This window comes from Astatotilapia calliptera, chromosome 19 (genome assembly GCF_900246225.1).
Source record: "Astatotilapia calliptera chromosome 19, fAstCal1.2, whole genome shotgun sequence".
In the NCBI taxonomy this organism is placed as follows: Eukaryota; Metazoa; Chordata; class Actinopteri; order Cichliformes; family Cichlidae; genus Astatotilapia; species Astatotilapia calliptera.
In genome coordinates this window covers 8,947,687-8,970,586 of record NC_039320.1, presented here as the reverse complement: position 1 = coordinate 8,970,586, position 22,900 = coordinate 8,947,687, and the positions used below count along the sequence as shown (strand labels likewise).

Genomic DNA, 22,900 nt, shown 5'->3' with positions numbered 1-22,900 from the left:
TCATCATTTCCAGATTAAACCCCTCCTATGAACACACTGTTCACCCCACAATGCTTAACATAACTCAGAAAATCTCCTCCCTCACATGTTTGCATTTTTAAACGTTTTTTTTAATGACTTAATTAGTTCATAACAAGGTATTTTTTAAAGAGTCATACCTTTATCACGCAAGCGGCTGTGAAGCTAACGTTGCCGATGCATTTGGAGGTGATTAGTGTGCCAAAGCTGCTGCTCATCACGGGCTGCAGGAACAGGCCCCCGTGGTGTGCGATCACAAAATCCTAAAGTCATCGAATTTAAATAAATAATTAAGAAAACAATTCAACCACATTATATTAAAACAAGCCAGACTATCACACTGTAAGTAAGTCATAATAGATCCGAATGCCTTCTCACTGCACACATGTTGATATGTCATAGCTGCTTATGTTGGACAGATCAAACTGCTCTGGTTTAATCACACTTACGGTTGCATTGGACCACATAAACATGCAGCGGGAAGCCTCGTTTCGTATATCAGGGGACAGGTCTGAGATGTTGTATGTAGTCTTTTTGCCAGCGTGAGTGACGGTGCACATCATGTCACGCGCACTGCAAAGCTGAACAAACACCCCTGGGAACAAAATGCAGTTTGAAGTTAAGTCATGTTACAGTTATGCACATGAATATTTTATCAGCACTTAGTGCACGAGACAATGAAGGTAAAGCTCATGCTGTGAGGTCAAGGACTACGTAGGTCAAAGTAGGTCACGGTTTCATTTTCTGTGTCAGATGTTAAAGTTGAGTTTAACAGTCATGTTTTGGTTCAGTAGGAAGAGATGAATAGATCAGGATGTGTGAGCTTACTACAAGCTGCCCGTTAGAAACTCAAACTACTTTCAGTATGCTGTGTCGTCCCATAAATACTGGGTCACGTGGTTAGTGGCACTACTCACACACACACACACACACACACAAACAGCACCGACTCGAGTGACAGCGAGGAAACCTACTCCACACCCCCTGGCCCGCCCCGTCCCGCCTCCCGGGAATTCCCTCAGTAATGCTGAAATTTTAATACTCGTGACTGGTGACCCCATGTGTGAGTGTGATATGTGAGTTACGCCGCAGATGTAAACCGTGTTTACACGCAAAACAAAATCGATGAAACCAAACCATCTGTGGCGAACACAGAACTATTAATTCTGCAATAAATACAGAATACATGCAGAATACTACAGAAATAACTACGAATACTAGTACCGCCCCGAACCGCATATATAACAAAATCTAATAGTGTAGGAGTACAAATACTACCGGTGCAGCAGCTTTAAAATAAAGCGGTAAAAATCACAGCGAAGAATAATTATATTATAACATATTCAAATGTCCTTAAAGAAAGCCGATAGTGCTACTTCACAGAGTGACGCAACAGTCAGAACATGTATTCGCTCCAAATCTTTGCCTCTCTGTCATGCAGCTTTCACGCTTTGTTTCCAAGCAACAAAATAATAATAGTAATCATATTAATTATTGTTATTAATTAACAGGTCACTCACATAAGAGCGCGACAGCAGGAAACATCTTTCCTCGCGCGTGATCTCCACTTCTTTCATGAGCCTGCAGCCAGCTCCTGGAGACTTCTGTCTTGTGCTCGCATTTTTTCACATCGTTGCAGGAAGTGAGGCTTTCAAAATAAAGTTAGAAAGAAGAAGCTTAGATTTCACTATTTCCCAGACGTGGGTGAAGATTAATATTGGTCTTTAAATCAAATTATTTTTTTCAATTGAAGTTTCACTTTATTCCAGGTGTAGTTTTTAATCCAGTGTAGGGGATTTCCTGTTAGTGTGTGAGTGTGTTTGAGATGAACCAAAAATAACAAACCATAAAGTAATATGTTATTTATCTATAATAATGCAATAAACACGACCAGTTATTAAAACCGCTGCTGAAAAAGCAATGAGTGATGCATTCAATCCAAATGGAGCAGCTCCTGCAAGCTTGTTTGGCACCGATTAAGAGTAGTCTCAATTACTGTGCGCGCGCGCGCACACACACACACACACACACACACACACACACACACACACACACACACAGCTTCAGGCTAGTTTATTATTTCTCATATTTGAATATTGTGCTTTATGGTTTCAGATTGCTGCATTGAAGTTAGGCTTGTGCTTTTATTGTTAAAAATCCTAAGCGGAACTTCGTACTTTTGATGATGCAAGCGGGAGTAATGTAAATGTAAAGTAACAATACCATGAAAATGAGGGAGTCGGTGCAGCAGGACGGGAGCGGGTTTCGTCCTGATGATGTGATCCAAGAGGAATGGCTATGCACTGGGCTGCTGGGATTAAACCTAATTGAATGTGATACACGCGCTTCTGCGAGTACAAGCATGTACTCCTGTCCCTCAGAAACTAATCTCTAATCCTAAATGTAGTCAGTTTCAACAGATGCTGACATAAAATTCCCTAAAAAATCAGAGTGAAAGAAAATTAAAAGCATTCGTGACCTGATGTAGCTGAAAAAAAAGTTAAGACCGCACCAAGGTTGAGGATCAGAAACTCTGTGAGTAATGTGCAATAATAGAGCGCTGCCTTGCCCACATTGTTTCAAGCTTCCAAGAAGCTCATCAGCAGAAATACAGAGAAAACAGAGAAAGCAAAAAATCCCCTTCATTGTTTCACTGTATTGTCAGACTAGCTCCTTGGAACTGACGTGAGGGTTACTACAGTTCAGGTAGCTTTTCTAGAGAGAGACATAAGGACTCACTCTGAATGCAAGAAAAGAGTAAAGAGAAGGCACACAGCAGCTTGTGGTACAGTGACAAATACTGGTTTCCACAAATTTTGCTGCTTCAGTTTTTATGATAGCAATTTCCATGTACTCTAGAATGTTATGAAGAGTGATCAGATGAATTGCAAAATCCTTCTTTGCCATGAAAATGAACTTAATCTCAAAATTTCAATTTCCACTGCATTTCATCATTCAGCATTTCATGCCATAAAAGGACCTGCTGAGATCATTTCAGTAATGTCCTCATCAACTCATGTGAAAATGTTGACGAGCACAAGGCTGGAGATCATTATGTTATGCTCACTGAGTTAGAATAGCAGACTGGATGCATTAAAAGGAGGGTGATGCTTGAAATCGTTGTTCTTCCAATTAAACATGGTTACCTACAAGGAAACACGTGTAGCCATCATTGCATGCATCCTCCTGGCAACTGTGGTGGAATTTGTAGCAGAGCCGAATTGAGCTCCAAATGGCTCCAAAGATAAAATATATCCGTGTGCACGCTCCTACATGCTGCAGCTTAAGGGAAGTGGGCTGACGTTTAAGGTCCTGCGTACATTTCTGCAGACACACGTACGCTGCTGGGGGACTTCCATGATGCACCGAGCGTTTCACTTTCTCTGACCATGTGTTTATATAACACTCTGCATTTAATCATCAGTTATCTGGCTCTCTTCCACAGCATGTCTTTTGTCCTGTCTCCCTCCCTTCTGCAGGAGGATTCTTCCTGTTAGATTGGCAGTGGGAAGGAAAATCTTCCCAAAGCAGTGCTTGCGCATAGGGAGTGGTCAGATTGTTGGGGGTTTCCCTGAATTACTGTACAATACGCTGTATGATCTTTACCTTCCAATATTAAGGGCCTGGAGATGACTGTTGTTGTGATTTTCACTAAATAAATAAAATAAAATTGAACCAAATTTTCCCTCTCATCTGAAAAGCTTCTGTCCCTGAAAGATGTGGAAAAAAGAAAGAAGTTGCACCCACAACACACGATAAAGACAAAATCATGATCACAAACAGAAGATTTTATTGATTTTAAACAAAAGGAAATCACACTGCGATACAGCTGGGTTAAATATATATTTCATCTACAAAGCAAACCAGCTTAAAATTGACCCTCACTAGTGAGGAGTCTCTTCTTACAAACTTTTCCACGGAGGCCCTGAGAGGTCAAACGCACTGCAACTTTGGAAAACAAGGAAGTGAGACAATAATGTGACGGAGCAGCTGTGGAAGTGACAAACGGAGCGCAAACAGCTAATAGCACACATGTATCTACAATCTCACATCAATTATGTGATGATTGTGTTTCTACTTGTGGATGTTTCTCCAAGTTCCAGTGGATTTGATCTCTCTGGGCCATCGTAAATTTCACATTAAAACCCGAATAAAAGCCCTTCATCAAACCGTCTGCATGCATAGTTTAAAAGTGAAGAAAAGCCATGTCTTCAGCTGCTCCCATTGGGATCCAAGTGCATCTACAGATAAAGTGCTGCAACTTTAAATTTGTCAGGGTTTTCTTGTAAACTGCTGCAGGCTCCTTCTTTCTAGTACCTGCAGCAGGCGGAGGTCAGTCTAAAGAGGCACACAGCATTCACTCAATCCACTGATTTTAAAGCTTAAGTTGCTGATTTTTTTCTCATAAAAATTTAAATCCTCTAAAAAAATATTATGACATACTCTTACTTGGTAACCCTGTAGTAGCAGAATAGCCCATGAAGTCATGAAAGTGGCCTTTGTCAGGGCCATTACAGCTCTGATCTACTGACCCGGTGGACACATTTTACACATTAATGCACTAAAACAATGACTTTATTATTCAAGCGTATTTATTATACTGGGGGTCCTGAGTGGAAACTCTGCTGTGTTTCTGTAACTGCCTGACAAAAACACAGAAAAACAAAGATATATAACGGACGAATATCATTAATAAAATACTGCAGAGGCATCAACACAAAGTTTGAATCCAGCATGTGCAGAGAAACCTTTACACGTTGCTCTCCGGATTTCCCGTCTCCACATCAGCTGGTATTCGGACTTTCCTCTGCAGTGCGGAGTCTTGCATCACGGGTGCACCATTGTTTCTTCAGTGACAAGAGAATAACTATTTAAAACACGTCAGGTAACTGTGATGCATTTATATGCTGACACAATTAAAAGAATACCTTCTAGAGCGCACGAGGCACACCATGAGGCCTGCCAGCAGTAGGACTGTCAGGATAACCATGACAGCAATCATGAAAGGAGGGATTACAGTCAAGCAGGACTCCCCTAGTACCAAATCACAAAAACAGTTTCCTCAAAACACTATTTCCTTTTTAGGCATTCTAGTTCTATGATGCATGACTTTTGTTGTGCTGTAAGAATGAAAGTGAAAGACAGCTGTCTGTGGTTTTGCAGCTGCAGCAATTTTACTCCAAGTAACAGAAGATGCGTGCGGTTGAAAATTTCCAGCATCTTAATCACCAATTCCTTTTAACTTTGATCTAAAAATCATACGTTATGCAGATTAAGACTTTGTCCCACCTTTTCCATCAAACAGACCTTTTGCAGGGCAGGTAGCTGTGAAAGAAAGAGAGAAAAGTCATAAAAACTTCACATGATATGAAAAGAAAAAATTCAGAACATTGCTCATGTGGGAGGACGGTGACTAACTTGTGCAATTGGCTGTGTAATCTCGAACCGTCCCCTGTGGAAAATAAACAGACAATTAGATGTCTCAGTTTATCTGAGAATTTAACTGAGAGTTTATCAGTTTACTATGTGGTTGCGATACTTCTGAGCATGTTTATCAGATTTCCACAGCGAGCGAACCCACTCCTAAACTAAGCCTCTGCGCCCTTACTGTTCTTCGAAAACACTTTGCCCACAAACCATGCAAGCACAGAAACTTCACCCTCACATCTTAGATTGTCTTTTATGCTCTAATATACCTCTAAGACGACATGTCCTTCATAGACAACGTTTGGGTAGCAGCTTGAGGTGACGAGAGTGTCGCAGCTGCTACTTATCACCTGCTTCGCGTGGTCCAGGTGGTTTGCGAGGACACTTTTCTGAAGTCAGAAAATAAAAAGAAATTTTAAAAAACAGTTCATCACACAACAAAATCACATGTTCTTACAGATATATTTGAATAAAGCTTGACCTTAAATGTATGATAATAGTGTTAACCACATCTTAAAATGGGAAGCTGCTCTGAGTCGTCCTACTCACGTCTGCAGTGATCCAGGAGAACTCGAGCTTGGATCTGTTTGCATCCATGAAATCAACAAACTTCTGGATGTTGTATTTGGCTGTGCCACCACCGTGGGACACATTGCACATCAAGTCCTGTATGCTGGAGAGCTGAAGTCTACCTGTGGACAAAAATGTGCTTTTATTGGTATTTAATCTTTATATTTATGGTAAACACAAACAAGCTAATAAGACTCAAAACCGCCATTAATGTCTTTATGCTTGTATGAAAAACAGACATTGTCCTAATCCGTGCATACAGCTGTACTGGAGTGACGAGCTCAGGTATACTGATATACCAAACTTGAAAAATAAACACACTCTGCAGATTAGAGGTAAGATAAAGCTTAAAAGCGGTGTTTTGGGTTCTTTAAGTATAGGAAAAGCTCTCATGTGACAGTCTTTGTGCCGCCTTCTTTTTTCTTCTCCAATAACTGTTAAAGTTTCAGTCGGGGCATTTTTGATACATTCTCACTTCCCTTGAAGAAATACGGGATTGTCTGGACAGGTTTCATATTAGGTCTGACAGCTGGTGATTCTAGACCAATAATCACTCGCTCAGATCTGAGTGGAGCCTACAGTAATTAGTCACAGCAATCAACTCCACTGACTTCATTACACACTGTAGCAGACGTCTCCTCGGCCTCTGACTTGATTATCGATCAGGTAAACAGGAAGGAACACCACTAACGCTCACACCGCTCAAGTTCAAACAGTGAGAGCGATGCTTATCTTTGTGCCTGACTTCTGTCATGACACATGCTTGGTCAGCTTTAAATGAGCTGCAACGTCACATTTATAGCATAAATGTGCCACTTTGCTTTCTTCTTTTTCAACAAAAAAAAGTGAAGCAAAGACCCAAAAACAAAGCAACAGTGAAGCTGGGAGTGAAGGTGAGCTTTAAGTGCTTGAAGGAAAACTGAACTCATTCTAACATGAAAAACAAATAAAAGGCACAAATAAAACGATGAATGCAAAATACTCAGGAAACATATTTTAAATGAGTGCAGAAACAACGCAATGCAGCAGACTCACTCAGGTTATTCACACTGAAAGTCTTTTGTTCTTTACTCACTTGAAAGCATCGCTGCCGGTGTCTCACAGTCTTCACAGTCCTTCTGTCTTGAAACGAACTGCAGATTTCTTTTGAAAGCTCCACACAGAGACCACACCTTTAATTCATCGCAGGGCCCCGCATCTTGCCCTTCACTCCTCCACCTACTTCCTCCAACTCTTTGGGGGAAGACCGAGGTGTTTCTCAGCCACAGGTTACAAATCATAACACATCAGAAAAAGGATTTTGCAGGGAGTCACGTAGCAAAATTCAGCCGCCAAAACAATAAAAAGAAATGAGAAAAAAATAGGAAGAAAGTTTTTGGGTAGCTTAAAAAATGAAGGATGAGCAGTGCTCCTTTCTTCAAAGTCACGCTCCAACCTCTGGTTTGTGGAGAAGTTCATAATGAACCAAAGCACACCTCAAAGACCAAAAATGACTTTAAAGTCATCTCACATCAGCCACGCAGAGAGAATCAAGAAGTCCTTTGGAGAAAAATAATCATAAACCACATGGTTTATGCTATACACACACTGTTGTGATTTGGTTGACCTTTGACCCAAACACAAGGAAAGAGGAAACCAAAGAAACAGACTCAGAGCCAAAATTATGGTTTCAGATTTTAAATATAAACATTTTGCAATGTCATTCTGCAAATAATAAAAAACAGAAGTGTTTATTGCAACACTTTAGATTTCAGGAATGTTTCAGTTGAAGCGTTGCAATAAAGTAAGTGCACGAATACGAGCCGAGTGAGAAAAAAAAATCCCCTTCAGCATGACTAGACAGGGCTGGAAACCATCTAACCCACGATACGGTTACTTAACTTGACCTCATTCTTCTTCTTTATTTTCTTTGTTTTTATTAACCACTACATATATCTATAACATTTTTTTAACATCTATCCACCTCGAGCTGTTTCATTATATGGCCATGAGGATTAAAACCACTTTGATTACAGCAGCTGACAGACTGTTTTGGTTTGGTTTGTTCTGAGACTGCAAATTCTTTGAACGCTCCAGGAAATCTCTAAATTCTTCTTCCACCGCAATCCACACCAGTCACGTAAGGTCACACGGTTGTGGCCTAGTTACCTCAACGTGAGGATGACTGTATACTATGGCATGCTCTGCCAGACGGCTTCATCCCTATTGGCTGACACTACTCACACCACATCCATGCGTGTTCTGTATACTTGTAATGTTACATAAGCTGCTGTCTGACCTGCAGTAACCTCACAGAAAGGGAAACACGGTGACATCACCATGTTATGGAGTAGCATGTGTGAAAGTCAATGTTTTGGGTCAAACAGTTTGTGTCTGTGGCTGAATATAAGCTAAAGATACATACTGTATATAAACAAGCAACGAGTTTGGAGTGTCGCTGCAGGTTCATGTGCAGGGAAACTCCCACCAGTGATTTTTCTTGCAGTGAATTAGAAAAGCCCCTCTGCCCTCTTCCTTCCTGTTATGTACACACACAGTAAATGCTGTTGGAGTTACACGGCCACCCGCAGCACCAGCATGCATTCTGGATTTTATAACTACATTTTTAAATTTTACATCAGCAAAAAAAATTAAGAACGTTTAAGGACTCCTCTGTAGCTTCATCAAAAAGCCCCCACCCCAGAACAAGACTCGTGACTGTCATTGCTTAAATGTGCAGAGGCATCGTGTTCTGAAGTGGCAGCAGCACAAACATGACCAATCATTTCCTTGTGCATGTGTCAACCCACCTGCTCAGCTTCAATTGGCTCAGAACATATCACCAGATAGAAGACCCAAAAAAAGCCCCTGTAGGAAAAACAGGAAGAAAGAAAAAACAAACTAAAACCAAGCATGAGCTGCAAAAAACACAATGAGCTCATGAGTCTGAGCAGAAGCTTTTAATGAGTGAAAAAGAAACAGTAATACAGCAGATAGAGAAACAAATGTTTGATTGACAGCTTAAAATATACACTTCATAAGGACAGCGTAAAGAGGACACATGACGAGTAGTTTAAGATCGCAATGTTCATCTTTATAAGTTATATAATAATAAAAATAATATATTTATATATAAATAATATAGTTTCATATTATAAAATATCAGTAGCTATAGATAGTAAGTCATCTATATTCATCTTTATATTACTATATGTTATATATACTATGTGCTGTAATGCTATAGGACACTGAAAGTGCACGCCCTGGTGCTGCATTATGAGTCTCTGAGCTTCCACAGCTGGTTTACACGGGGGGGGTTGTATTAATGTATTAATGCTTTTTGGCTCCTCAAAGTGCACTCGCTGGTGCAGCAAAGAGTCTGAGAGCTTCCACAGCCCAGAGAACTTTTCACCTGTGCACCAATCCCTCACAGCTAACCGGCAAGTGGAATAAAATCAACAACGGGATCGAGGCCGTAGCCAGATACAGTTACAGTGACACTAATCAGTGAGCTGGGGTTCAGCTTTGGCAAGTATAATGCAAAACAGGAGGGTTCGAATCCACTAAACAGCTACCCTGAGGTACCCCTGAGCAAGGTACCGTCCCTACACGCTGCTCCCCGGGCGCCCAGTGGCTGCCCACTGCTTCAGAGACGAATTATTATTATTATTATTATTATTATTATTATTATTATTATCATCATTAAGTAATGCTTAAAATAAAAGGTCACACATGACTTAGAGTTTAGCACCTCAAGTCTCCAGCATCCAGTCACATAAGTGTCATTCTGTCACTCATTACCACCACTGTGCTGTCATTAACTGTGCCAAAGTACGAACAAAGAGAAACTGAAGATGAGTCCAGAGGAAGTGTCCACACTCCCACTGCATCTACACTTACTGTGTAGATGCAGTGGGAAACTACAGAAAGCATCCACTCACAGGTGGAGATTAACCTTTTCATGCACACTCTACTTCAAAGTGAAAAAAGGGGAAAGATCATCGTTTCAGATCTGTTCTTTCTACACAATTTCTGGCTTTGCTGCTTCTTTCTTCCCGACGATGTAAAGTCCTCTGGTTTGCCCACAGCGGCATCTCCTGCCAATGAAAACAGAGCAGCAGTTATGAACACGCCAGATGAGGACACAGCATGTCATTGTATGATTTATATACGGGGAGAAGATTACCTGAGATTTTCATTTCTGCAGCACAGGATGATGCATGCAAGCGCTATCACTATCACTATGACAATGACAATGACAGGGATGATCCAGTGATGAGAGTTCCCTGAGAAGGAAAACAGATTTAATAATATTTAATATTGCATTAAAGGCCAAATAAATTATTCACAGCTAATAAAAACAGTCACGTTCTCAGAGTTTATTACCTCTCTTAAATAGCCTGAATGGGACGTCACACAGCATGCAACACTGTTATTTAAAGATGATGTCATAAATAAATAGAGCGGGTAAAAAGTACTAGTGTAACAAAGTTTGATCTCTCCACTGTAACTGGTGTTACAGATATGTGTTATCTAATAATGAGGCCCTTTCCTGTATTTGTTCATCACGTGTGAAAACATGCAGACGCTGCCAAACATTCCTGTGATTTAATCACGTTTCATTTCAGTTTCGTCTCTTTTAGTGACACACAGACACAGTGACATAAATACTGACTGTTTTTTTCACCTTGGTCTCCGGGCAAAGCTACGGGAGGGCAGACGGCTGCAAAAGAACACGAGAAATTCATATTTTACTTCAAAATTGATGAAAACAAAAACCAGACACAATGTGAGGACGGGGCAGCGATACTCACTGGTGCAGTTGGCCGTGTAGTCGAGAGGTTTCCCCTACGGAAAACAAAAAGAGACAGTTATTAGGATGAAGTACTGCTGACAGGATTGTTTTCCCTGCATATTTATTTTGTGATTAGCAGATTTGCAGAGTAAACTCAACCTCTCTTGAGCAAACAGCACTATTCACACTACAACACGTCCGATAACACAGGCAAGTTTTTTCCCTCCAGTGTGGAATAAAGTTTTTTCTCATATTTGGAGGGTTGTACCTTGGAGTTGACGTGTCCTTCACAGAAAAGGTTTTCGATGCAAGCTCTGATAGTGAGAGCGTTGAAGCTGCGACTTATCACCACAGCAATTTGATCGAGGTGGTTGGCGAGGACGTATTTCTAAAGTCAGCAAATGAAAACAAATAAAAATGATCAGCCTGTCATGCGACAAAATCCCGAATAAATACAAATTACATGGAACCCTTTAAAGTTTATGATATATATAAGAGAACATTTATGTGAGAGGTCACTCACGGAGATGTTAAACCACGAGAACTCGGGCTTCTGCACATCCTTGTCAGAAAACTCGGTCTGGAGGGCGTACGTGGTCGTGCCACCATCATGGGAGACGGTGCACTTCACTGGCTGCCCGCTCAAAGCCTGCACGAACACACCTAGGAACAGAAAGATGAGGTTTCTTTATTCTGACCAATTACAGTGAGCTTTATAAATAAATGCAAACGTTATTAAGCATGTTGTACATTTAAATATAACCGTCGAGGCAAAGAGTGTGCTCAGGTGAGACAGTTACATGCAACTGATTTATATCAAATAAAGAAACACTATGCAGGGCGCATGTTTTTGCATAATCCATACAACAGTGTACTGAGTGCAGTTTGCATAAAGTTTGGAAGTTTATATTTGTGGTCTGAGGCCAGAGTTATTGTTATGAAGCTGTTTTTTTTAGCTGATGCCAAAGACGAGCTCTCTGCTGAGCTTAAATAACAACAATTAACAGATTAACTACATCCTGTGGAGATGAATGACCCATTTTTAAACCTGAGTGAATCAGTTTTAGTTTACTTTTAGCTTTGGTCAGCTTACAGTGTGTTAGTCATTCTGATCCTTGTGAGTCCCTTCTTTGTGTATTTGTCAGGCGTGTTAACATTTGTAAACATTGTCTCGTGTGGGAGGAGGGGCAGCTGATAAAAATGCTACGCAGTCGCATAAAAAAAGGTCACTTGGTCACTATAGCAGTAATAACTCAGAGTGTTTGGGGAAACCTGCACTCTGTACAAAGCTCAATTTCTTTAAAATCTTTTTTTTAAATCACTGACAAAGTCAAATATCCGGATGTTCAAGTTTTGGAACAGAAAGGTGGGCCCGCAGGGGAGTGTCATGTCTAGGAAATGATGTAATATGGCCTGATCTTGTGACTCGTCTGGCTCGTGACTCGTGTTGGTTTTCTGTTGTCAAACAAGCACACACACACACATACACACGTGAGTGAGTGAGTGAGTGAGTGTGTGTGTGTAGACCTTTAGACCAACCTGAACCAAACTGTAAAAATCTGAACGAAACCTCCTCTGCTACACTAAACTAAACTTCCTCTAAAGAAAAACAGATAATCGTCAGTTTAGGACGCGGCGATGAATCCAGCCACAGACACGTGGAAATAACTGCAGTGCAGATTACACAACAGGAAACATGTTAGTGTTACCTTCCCGAGGTTGTTAGTAAAACAAGATCGGATCACTGCTTGAGTAAATTTAAGTAAAGACAGTGAAAGCTGTCGAAGGCTGACTGGATACCGAGTGACGCAATCTCACCCTCGGCGTGCTCCTCTCACAATCACACGGACATTCACCACATAAAAATACTTTCCCCTTCGTCATAAAGAGCACACACGCTCTGCTTCCAGGAAGCTTTTTTAAAAGTTCTTTAACAAAACTCACTCAGCAGCAGCGCAGCGCTCAGCCTCCACCCTCCAGCCATCGCTCTGGTGACTAAATGCTCAACTTCCTGAGCTCCTGTCTTTGTTCTCACACGGTCTTCTCTACCAAAACTCCCCCTCAAAAAAACGCTCAATGCCACACCTTCAAAATAAAATGTGCTGAGAGTTATATGATTTAAAACACATGAAAGGGAAGACTCACTGCAAACTAACACATACTGATCTCTGATCAGCTTCATCCTAGATGGGGATGCACTCATTCACAGCTCAAAGGGAGTCACTGAAAGGTTAGACGAGCATAAAAATGATGTGAATCACATGGAAACACATTCACTTAAATCTTTTAATAAGTTCTGCTGAAGGTCGACTCAACGAGCCCAAGGCCTGTTACCTTTAGTGATCATGATTGATTAGATCTTTGCCAGCATAATAAGGATTGTTTGGCAGCTCTCACTGGAACCACTGATACTCAGACCAATGAGTATTGGTCAATGTGTGGAGTCATCGGTCTTCCACACTGGAGAGTTTCACATGATCATGGATTGCGAGGGTCGCGACCATAAAAAGCACCTGCTTCAAAAATGTGCAGCAGCCCACATGGACGAGCCAAATGCAGTCTCAGGAAGAGTTTTAAAGATTGAGCTCTTTGGCATCAATGACGCGTGGTATGTTTGGACGAGTTAAGATTCGGTTTTCAAAGCTAAGAACACTGAACCAGCTGTCGAGCATCAGAAGCTGTTCTTCTGCAGTGGTGCTGGCACACTACACAAAGTGGACGCAATAAAGAAAGAGGAGCAGGACTACCTTCGAGGGGCGATCGTGGCTCAAGAGTTGGGAGTTCGCCTTGTAATCGCAAGGTTGCCGGTTCGAGCCCCGGCTTGGACAGTCTCGGTCGTTGTGTCCTTGGGCAAGACACTTCACCCGTTGCCTACTGGTGGTGGTCAGAGGGCCCGGTGGCGCCAGTGTCCGGCAGCCTCGCCTCTGTCAGTGCGCCCCAGGGTGGCTGTGGCTACAATGTAGCTTGCCATCACCAGTGTGTGAATGTGTGTGTGAATGGGTGGATGACTGGATATGTAAAGCGCTTTGGGGTCCTTAGGGACTAGTAAAGCGTTATATAAATACAGGCCATTTACCTTCAAATTGTCTGAGACAGTTGAAACTTGGACATGATGGGGTTTTCCAACAGGACACATTAAACCTGGTTTTGGAATAAATAAAAAAGGCTAACGCTAAAGCCACGACCTTATTTAAAATCTGAAGTCGGGTCCGTGCCAGGAAACTAACCAATTTTAATTTAGACTCCACCTTTTCTGCGGAGACTAGTGGTTAAATATCCAACCAGAATTATGCCAGAAGCACCAGTTTAGCTCACCGGGATGAGCAGGCCTTTGTTGCATGTCTTCCCCTCACCCTCCCTCCACTTTCCTGTCAGACTTCACTGTTACTATCTAATAAACCAGAAAAAAGCCCCCCCCCCCCCCCCCCCCAAAAAAAGCACTTTGCCAGAAGCATGTTGATGGATACTAAAAAGCATCTGGTCAAGATACAACTTGTTAAGTTACATTTAACCATATATTAAAGGTGTGTATGTCTACACTTGAGTCTATTGAAACCTAATGTTGTTAAAGGCTGTACAATCATTTCACCAATCAGTTCAAAGAAATTATTAAAACTCACAAATTATCATGACATTCATTGACATTACATCCATGCTGAATGTAAACTCTTGACCGTCTCCATTACCATCACCAAAACACCCAATCAAGGATTTTTCCTTTGGAGATGGCACACTGACCGTGCACTCAGCCACAGTTTTTTCTGATGTCACCTGTCATCAGTAAAGTCTTTAAATCTTAGTATATTTCTAATTATTCAAAAATATATGTGACTTGATTCAGATGTGCTGGACTGAGTTAAAGATGAGCTTTAAGGTTTGTAAACAGTCAAAACTTTGAAGTGGGAGTTTGATTATTGATGTTGCTGCTAAACCTGTTGAGCAACCACTCATACTGAGCCAGCAAAAAGTGCCTGCTTTATCATTCCCCCCAGTAGCCTTTTAATAACATATTTTACAGTTAATGTCTTTAATGTGTGATTTTATTTTGAAAAAAACAAAACAGGAAGGATTCTGAAAAAAAAAAAGTCATATTAATGACCTGATGCAACCGCTGCGTAGGGTGGCGAAATCATTCGCTCGTGATGACGAAACGTGACGACTTCACCCAGACTGCTTTATTTTGAAAGTATGTAAACAAATGAAAGCACCATTAAACAAGTTTTATCAGCAGCTGATATTTACAGACCCTGTGTAACCATCAGTTTCACTGCATGGCAATAAATTATGTTTAGTTATGTTTAATCTCCAGTAATCTTTCTACATTAACCACACAGGTGCACAGTGCTGATAGGGAGTAGGTGAGGATAGTTTTGTTTGTTTGTTTATTTTTAACACTGTATGTTCAAATAAAATAAATGTCATTACAATATATAAAGCATTCAAAGTCATCTTTTTTAATTCATGAATAGGGTGATGTAATGTGAACACACTGACCCATTTTCAGCCTTTTCAGCCATGTTCACTTAAATCATTCCTGAATAAAGTCAAGTCAAGTTTTCAGGGAGGAAGCTGGTGAAGCAGGAAGGGAACAGTGAAGTGTTTGTGAACTGTTTGGTACAGAAGAAGGGTCTTCCGTGAGAAATATGTGTGTCAAGTATAAAAGGAGTCAACATAATAGAGCAAAACAAGACTAACTGGTTGTGTGCACCTTGGGAGTAATAACTGCAATCAAATATTTACTGATAACTGTCAGTGAGTCTTTCACACCACTGTGGAGGAAATTTGGTTCACTGTTCTTTGCAGGGTTGTTTTAACTCAGGTCCACTGGAGGGGTTTCCAGCATGAACGACCTTTTTAAGGTCATAAACAGGCCTTAAACATACTGTGAGACCTGTGTCCTTAAAAATGTCTACATTGGATTTTTTTTTTTTTTAAAGTGTGAGGTTGAAATTTGGAAAAAGGTCAACTGGACGTCTCCCAGATGGCCACAGCTCACCCCACAGTACTAGGCTGAACGCATGACCGAAGCACATTGGTGAGTCGGGCTGTGGAGAGCACCTGAGCAGAGATGTTTAAAGGATGTTGGATTATACAGTGCAGGTCTAATTGGACTGTTCAGAAATGCCAGGAGAGACTCCTGTCTACAGGAGAGCTGCTGGATCCACAGCCAGGCTGCTGTTGTGCTCATTTCTAATCTCTTCCATCCCGGTTTCTCCCAAAGAAAATCATCTTCAGCTCGGCCTCCTGTCTCCAAACCAAACACCACAGCAGGTCTCACTGCCATCTTGTAAACTCTCCTTTTCACACCTGCTGCTATCCTTCTGTCACGCATTACCTCTGACAATCGTCTCCACCTGCTCCACCCATCCTGCACTGTCTGTTGCTTTGGATGGTTGACACCAGATACTGAAACTATTCTACTTTCAATACTTCAGCTTAGGGCTGGGCGATATATCGAGTTTTTTAAAAATATCGATATATTTTCATACGAGATATAAGATGTGACAATATCGTTTATATCGATATAGTCTTTGTTACGTTATAATTATACTTGTGGAGCCGCAGGTTTGCCTCTCTTTCGTCCACTTTTGTCTCTACGCAACTTTACTCGGCCTCCCCTCCCCCATAGCTTTACCTGCAGGCAATGACAAGATGAAAGAGGAAAATCTCCGTTAGCGAGTTACCTCGGATCGCCCCGTGCGTGGGGCTGGACGGTGTCAACGTGTTAGCGAGCTAACCGCGCTAACGACATGCAGCCAGGAGGGCTGCATGGCCTAAAATCCTTTCATTTTCTCAAAAATCGACAGTGCGCCTTATGTATGAATTCTGGTTGTGCTTACTGACCGCGAACCGATTTTATGTGGTACACAGCGCTCGGCAATCTGTCAAAAAATGTTTTAATATGACTTTGCTAAGCTACGGAGCTGCACCGCTTGATGGAGCCGCCTCGCGGAGTGATACGTACTGTGCTTCAACATAATATTACCGTACTGTGTGTGTATAAGGACCACAAATGGCACCTGTTCAGAGACGTGGTGCAGCTGTGAAATCTGTCTCTTTGTTATTACGCTCAGCGTCTATTAGTTTACATTTTGACCATAGCTGGACTGGGCCCGGTATGCCCGATGGCGATTTTTTGTTTTTATGGGCCTAAGGATTTTTTTTTTTTTTTTTTTTTTTTTTTTAGGAAGGGTGTATATAATGACAGGTGTTGGATTGGCCAATTGGTCATGATCGACTCTGGCCTGGACCAATTACAGCCGAGGAGGCCGAATGCACCCGCCCCCTTGTTTAGCAATCACGTGATTTTCGCGCATTGCATGCCGGGAACTCGTGGCAAAACAATCCAAGTACCGCATCAAATGCAAGCATTTGCAGCACCGCAAAACGTTCATTCTCCGGTTACAATGCCTTCTTGTTTTTTCTTTGCCGCACAAAAAAGGAATGTACAAAACAAAAGGAGAACAATGCCGGTCCGTACAAAGACAGACTCGACGAAAAGACAAAGAAAAGATACGAGGAAAAAATCAAAGGTGTGAAAGGGTCAGACCCTTACGAGCACACAGAGTGGACAAAGGACGTTAGCATGCTGCCCAACTTTCACCACGCTCAGATTTATAATTACACGGTTCTTGGAGTGAGTGCATACACTCATGAAGTTTAGTAACTTCAGGTCACTGCAACAAGCCCAGGTACAGTTTACCGACGGATGGGTACAGGACCTTGAAATGCACCGAGTAGAACGGAAGACCATCGTACGAACAAAGGTAAGTTTACCAGTCTCACAAATCGTCTTCATAAATACACATTCGTTAACCGTTTATTAATATAACCTTTGAGCTCAACGGTAATTAATTAGTAGTGGAAATAATTTCTGGTTCATTACAGAAATGTAGCAGTGACAATAATATTGTATGCTGTAATCGCACTGGACAATTAGTGATACAAAACAACTGTTTTACCCTGTGAATAAAAGTATATGTTTTTGTCAATGTACCATGGTAATAACAGAAGTGAAACGCAATATTGTGTCAGGACAATTCACTATTTATGCACAATAAACAAAGGAGCATAGCGTGACAATTTCTGTTCAGCGCCAGACTTGCTTGTAACCTATATCACCAGTTATGTTAAGAAAAATGACGTATTAACTACAACAAAACTCTGACCTTTGTGGGAATGCTTGGAGCAGACTAACATGTGAGCTGGAGTGTTCTGGGACGTTATATTTGGTATATCCAGACCATCCGTCGGCTCTTACTTCGGAAACATGGCTTAAAACATTTCTCTTCAACGACGTAATCCGATTGAATGATCGGCTTCCCGTGGCTGTCATGCTACCGGCTGTTGCAGTTAATAATACAACAGCTTCTTGCCATTTTTTGTGTTTCTTTTTATCGCTGTGTAACTGAGTTCAATTGAAAGCCTGCACGCGCTAGTACCTCTTGCCACAAGTTCCCAGAATCCTTTGCGGTTTTACCCCTGAATGATGTCACATTTTCAATCTTTATCCTGGTGGGCCGGTCTCTAGTCAAAATGCCCGGGCCGATTTTTTGTCCCAGTCCAGCCTTGATTTTGACTGCACAATTGTGAGCTTTTCGTTATGCACAAAAACAACATTGTTTTCTTTTATTTATGGACCATGATTATTTAATAAATGCTGATAATTTATTTTTGAGTAATTTCTTCATGTACATCTACGCTGTATGTAAAGAAAAGTGCCCGTGTGACATCTGGGACACAGTGTGACTAAGAACTCTTTTTGTTCTTAACTTATGGCTTTAAAAAAAAAAAAAATCGAGATATATATATCTTATATCGCCATCCAGCTAAAAAATATCGAGATATGAATTTTGGGTAATATCGCCCAGCCCTACTTCAGCTCAATGTGTCTTCTCCTTTCTGCCTGCCGTCCACTCTCAGCAGAGATCAATGTTTTCTGTGAACATGAGAGCCCACGGTGACTCATACCTGGCCTCATCTCTCAGGCCGTCCATTGTTAATAATAATTACTGTTATAATTATTATCATCACAGTAGAAAAAGCAGTATTACACCCACTTTAACAAAACAATTTCCAAAATATGGGATATTTGATGCATGACGTAACTTATAGTTAAACAGCTTTCAAAATGTATTTAAAAGAAGAAAATAAAAAATCGGCTGTATGTTCTTGTATGTTCCACACGATGGCGCACTGAGACAGCTTCTTTTACCCAGGCGACGGCTGGAGCTCTTTGAGAAGTGGACCACACAATAAGTAAACGAATAAAAGACGTAAATACACGACCCATATTTCGACCTTTGGCTCGACGAAGCAGTGAAATAACCGAGATCCGTCTGTAATCCTGTGCGCATGCGTCTCCAAATGCAGAAAAAACATGAGGATTTGGCGCCACCTTCTGAGTTTTGCTAGTTAAATGTACACATTTATCTTAAGGAAAAAGAAACTTACAATTACAAGCTACAAGTATTTAAATATTTTTAAATAAGAGGGTTGACTCATTGAAATAAGCCGATCTGTGAGCGCGCAGTCTCAGAAACAACAAATGTTACCTGTGAGGTTCACCACCCCCTCCTTCTTGGACGCTGACAGATGTCGTCTCAGGACTCCGACAAGCAACAGCATCAAACTCTCCTGAGCGGTCATGATCATAAACTTTATTTGCCAGATTTGCCTCACGCCACTGTGCGAACAAAGGTATTTCTATTACGATGTCTACAAACAATTTGTGATTATTTTATTATTTCTTTTATCTATAAATAAAAAAATATACATGCAAAAGCAAGCAGAGTTTTATGAGCTCTGAATTAGACAAATCAGTCCAAAAAAAAGAAAGAGAGAAAAGAAAACAGGCAGCAAATCCCCACAGTGGAGAAGACATGACATAAAAATAATATTCAACATTTAGATTTCAGAATAAAACGTGACACACACTGATAATTGGATTTTTATTGAAAACCAATGAATTAAATTAAATGAATATATTAACAAATGCTAAAATAACACTGGGATCCATCCCTGGGAAAAATATAGTAAACTGGTGGAGTGAACATAATTTAACATATGGTGATGGAGCGCCGCGTAACACCTGCATCCTCTCACACTGCTTGTTTTTTTATAACTCTTTTCAGGTCATCTTCACCGATGGTGAAGTCTCACCGAGGGTCAAATATTTAAGGATGAGGAGGAAAGGCGAACAGAGGCACTGCATATAGTCCTAAATGATGAGGCTGACACGTGTGGACATTAAATTCCCTTACATGAAATGTGTGCTTTCGAACACGGATGAATGCAGAGTGCAAAAATAGATTTTGCAATACAAAAAAAAAAAAAAAAAAAGATTGTCACTTTGTTCTTATTACACAAACACTCTCTGACCAACACATACACACTGTTTTTTTAAAGCTTTTGGTGCCCAACAAAAGGCCGAAGCACGCAGGTAGTAACCTCACCAGTGAGTTTCCCTCAAATCCAGTTACAGTGCTCCATGTTCAGGTATATAAAACACTCACCAGCACCCTCTGTGACCTCACTATGACACAAACAGCACTCGGCTCACTTTGCACACATATACACTGCACATTCACACAAACACGTGGTGTACACAAGCACAAACACAACAGTAAACAGACACAGGAGTGACACACAGACTGCAACGCACATTAACTGACTGCATGTTTTTCTTTTTAAAAAAAGGAATAAATGGTTTGTATTGCTTTGGCCTGTTCTGTGAGCAGCCTGCTCGTGTCGCCTTCCTCCTCCGGTCACGCAACTACGCATGCATCAGAGAGAAGACGACAGCAGGGAGGCGGTGGGGAACATGGCGGATGTCACAGTGTCCGTTTCGTCACTGCAGTGTTCGGACACGTTTACCACCGGGATCCTCGTTTTCCTGGTTTTCCCTTCTTGGCCCGAGGCTTCACGTTAGAACCCCCACGTGTCTTTTTGTGCCGTGAAGTCCGACTCCTCTTGGTCCCATTTGCCGGGGGACAGGCACTCTTCAGTGCTGAAGTCCTGAGGGTTCACCCCAATGTCCAGGACCTGGGGGTTAGTGCGAGACTCAGCGAGTCTGTAGCGACAAAGGGGAAGAAAAAAAAAAGAAAAGACATTTTATTAGCGGCTTTGGTAAAACTATAGACTGTACATAAAAGATGGACATGGCTTCCATCTGAAGCTCTAAAGATGACTGGGGTGCAGGGCAGAATCGCTGAGATGGAGTCGGCAACGTCTGGAGGAAGCTCAAAGGAGAGATGTTTCTCCTCTGTGCTGATAGGACCCAGTTGAGCTTGCTCGGGGTCTAATTAGGCTTCCTGGACTATTTTTGAGGTTCCACACAACTGGGAGGAGTTCCCCGCAGAGATCGCATCCGGTTTGGGAATGTCTAAGGAAGCAGTGCTTTCAAGTTCCCAGAAGGAACTTGAAAGCACTGCTGAAGAAAAGGACATCTGGAACACTTCAAAGGATAATGTCCATCTTTTGTATACAGTCTATAAAATCAGATTTTCTGTTTGCAATGTTTACAGATCTTTGATAATGGTCAGTACAGCGTGCACAAAAAACAGGAACATAAAAATGGACATCACATTTTTAATGAAAATGATTAGAAAATAATAACAATGTGGCCAGATGTGGAAATGAAACAAATCCCGTATTTAAACAACCATAACAATCTAACACGAGCTCCTCTGATCATAAACAGAAGGGCTTTTTTTTTTACTTCGTATGAACGTGCCACTCTCCGTCTCTGTGTTAAAGCTGACGGATGTGAGGCAAACACTCAAACATCTGTGATGACGGCGTGGACAAAGTAGAGGAAACATCAGGATCTGTGGCAGAAACGTCCCTCATACTTTTTTTAAACAGTGAAATGGTAAAAGAGTGAAGGCTTCCTCCTCACTGTGCTCTAAAGTTAGTCGACTGGCTACCGTTCTGTGCTATGTTAATGGTTCCTGTCATGAAACATGATGCGGAGACACGTGGGGTGGTTGATCACGGCTACCCGCACAGATGAGCAGGCTTAAACAGTGAGGTTGACGACAGGACGATGAGGTCACAACATCCAGTGACATGATATTATTACCTGAGTAGGATTCAAAGCTATCCAGACTGCGGCTGAGGGTGCAAAGAAAACATCACAAGTCAGGCAACAAACTCTCCTGAAAGGCCTAATTATAAAGCAACTGGACTGATCCAGCCAGCAGAGGGCAGTGCAGAATCTCAAATCCCAACAACAGTCAGCTGACAACAGAGACAGTGGACAGGCTGGTGACAAATTAAAGGAAAGCTCTGAAAGCTTGTTGTGGCTCTGTTACTCTGTGTGAGGGCATCTTGGCAGCTTTGTTTAGAACCACCGAGCTCACCTTCAGCCTAGCAGGAAACACTGCTGTGCTGATGGGAGGCTGACAACACAGCGACATGAAATGCAAGTGAAAGCCACATGACGGCCTCGATCGGTTCAACAGATTTTGGAACGACACGTCCATCACTGCCCTCGAGCACCGACGAGGGGTGCTGCATCCCTTCAGTAGAACTCTGAGACTCTTTCAGACGCGCTTTTAAAAACCATCACTGTGGGAAATGTTACCGAGTCTGAATGCATGCTCTCACTTTAAGAGTGAGCGGGTTTCTGAGCTCAGTAAAAAGCACGATTATTTAGGAGCATGAGAAAAAAGAAATGAAACAAAAAGTTCAAGCATTGCTTGTTACTTTATGAACTGTGAAACATCCTGCAGTTTCACAACACTGTATACTTTGGCTCATTCTGGGGATCAAAATCGGGCCTTTAAGGGAACAATCCAGCAAACCATAGGGCATAAATTTAGCACTTATAGCAGTACTTCTGTCAGCTTTACACCCTTCTTACTGACATCACCTATGGCCATCTAAAAGATAAACTATTAAATAACAGGAAGGTTCCAAAAGAGTCATACGGATGCGTTTCTTTTATTTAAGACAGCAAAATGTCTTTAAAATGCAGAAAACCTTGACTTATCCTCTGAGATGAACCTCACTGACAGTGAAGATAGGGGAACAACTCAAAGGTGCTTTTTTTTTTTTTAAATTAAAAATGTTTACCAGAAAATACTTTGACTAATCGACATCAGGGAG

At 41.5% G+C, this 22,900-nt stretch overlaps 1 protein-coding gene across 4 annotated transcripts in view; it reads right to left on the bottom strand.

Moving 5' to 3' along the window:
- Positions 1 to 19,726: 19,726 nt before the first annotated feature.
- ldlrap1b (low density lipoprotein receptor adaptor protein 1b) overlaps positions 19,727 to 22,900 on the bottom strand; it is a 45,341-nt gene continuing 42,167 nt past the window's right edge. For 2 of the 4 annotated variants that reach the window (XM_026151318.1, XM_026151317.1), the window contains exons 9-10: positions 21,873 to 21,904; positions 20,749 to 20,861 (exon numbers count right to left, since the gene is read on the bottom strand). In XM_026151318.1, the coding sequence (XP_026007103.1) occupies positions 20,815 to 20,861; positions 21,873 to 21,904 (79 nt within the window). In that variant the 3' untranslated portion in view covers positions 20,749 to 20,814. Of the gene's footprint in view, positions 20,862 to 21,872; positions 21,905 to 22,900 lie in introns of all 4 variants that reach the window. The other 2 variants (XM_026151315.1, XM_026151316.1) reach the window with 1 other exon arrangement.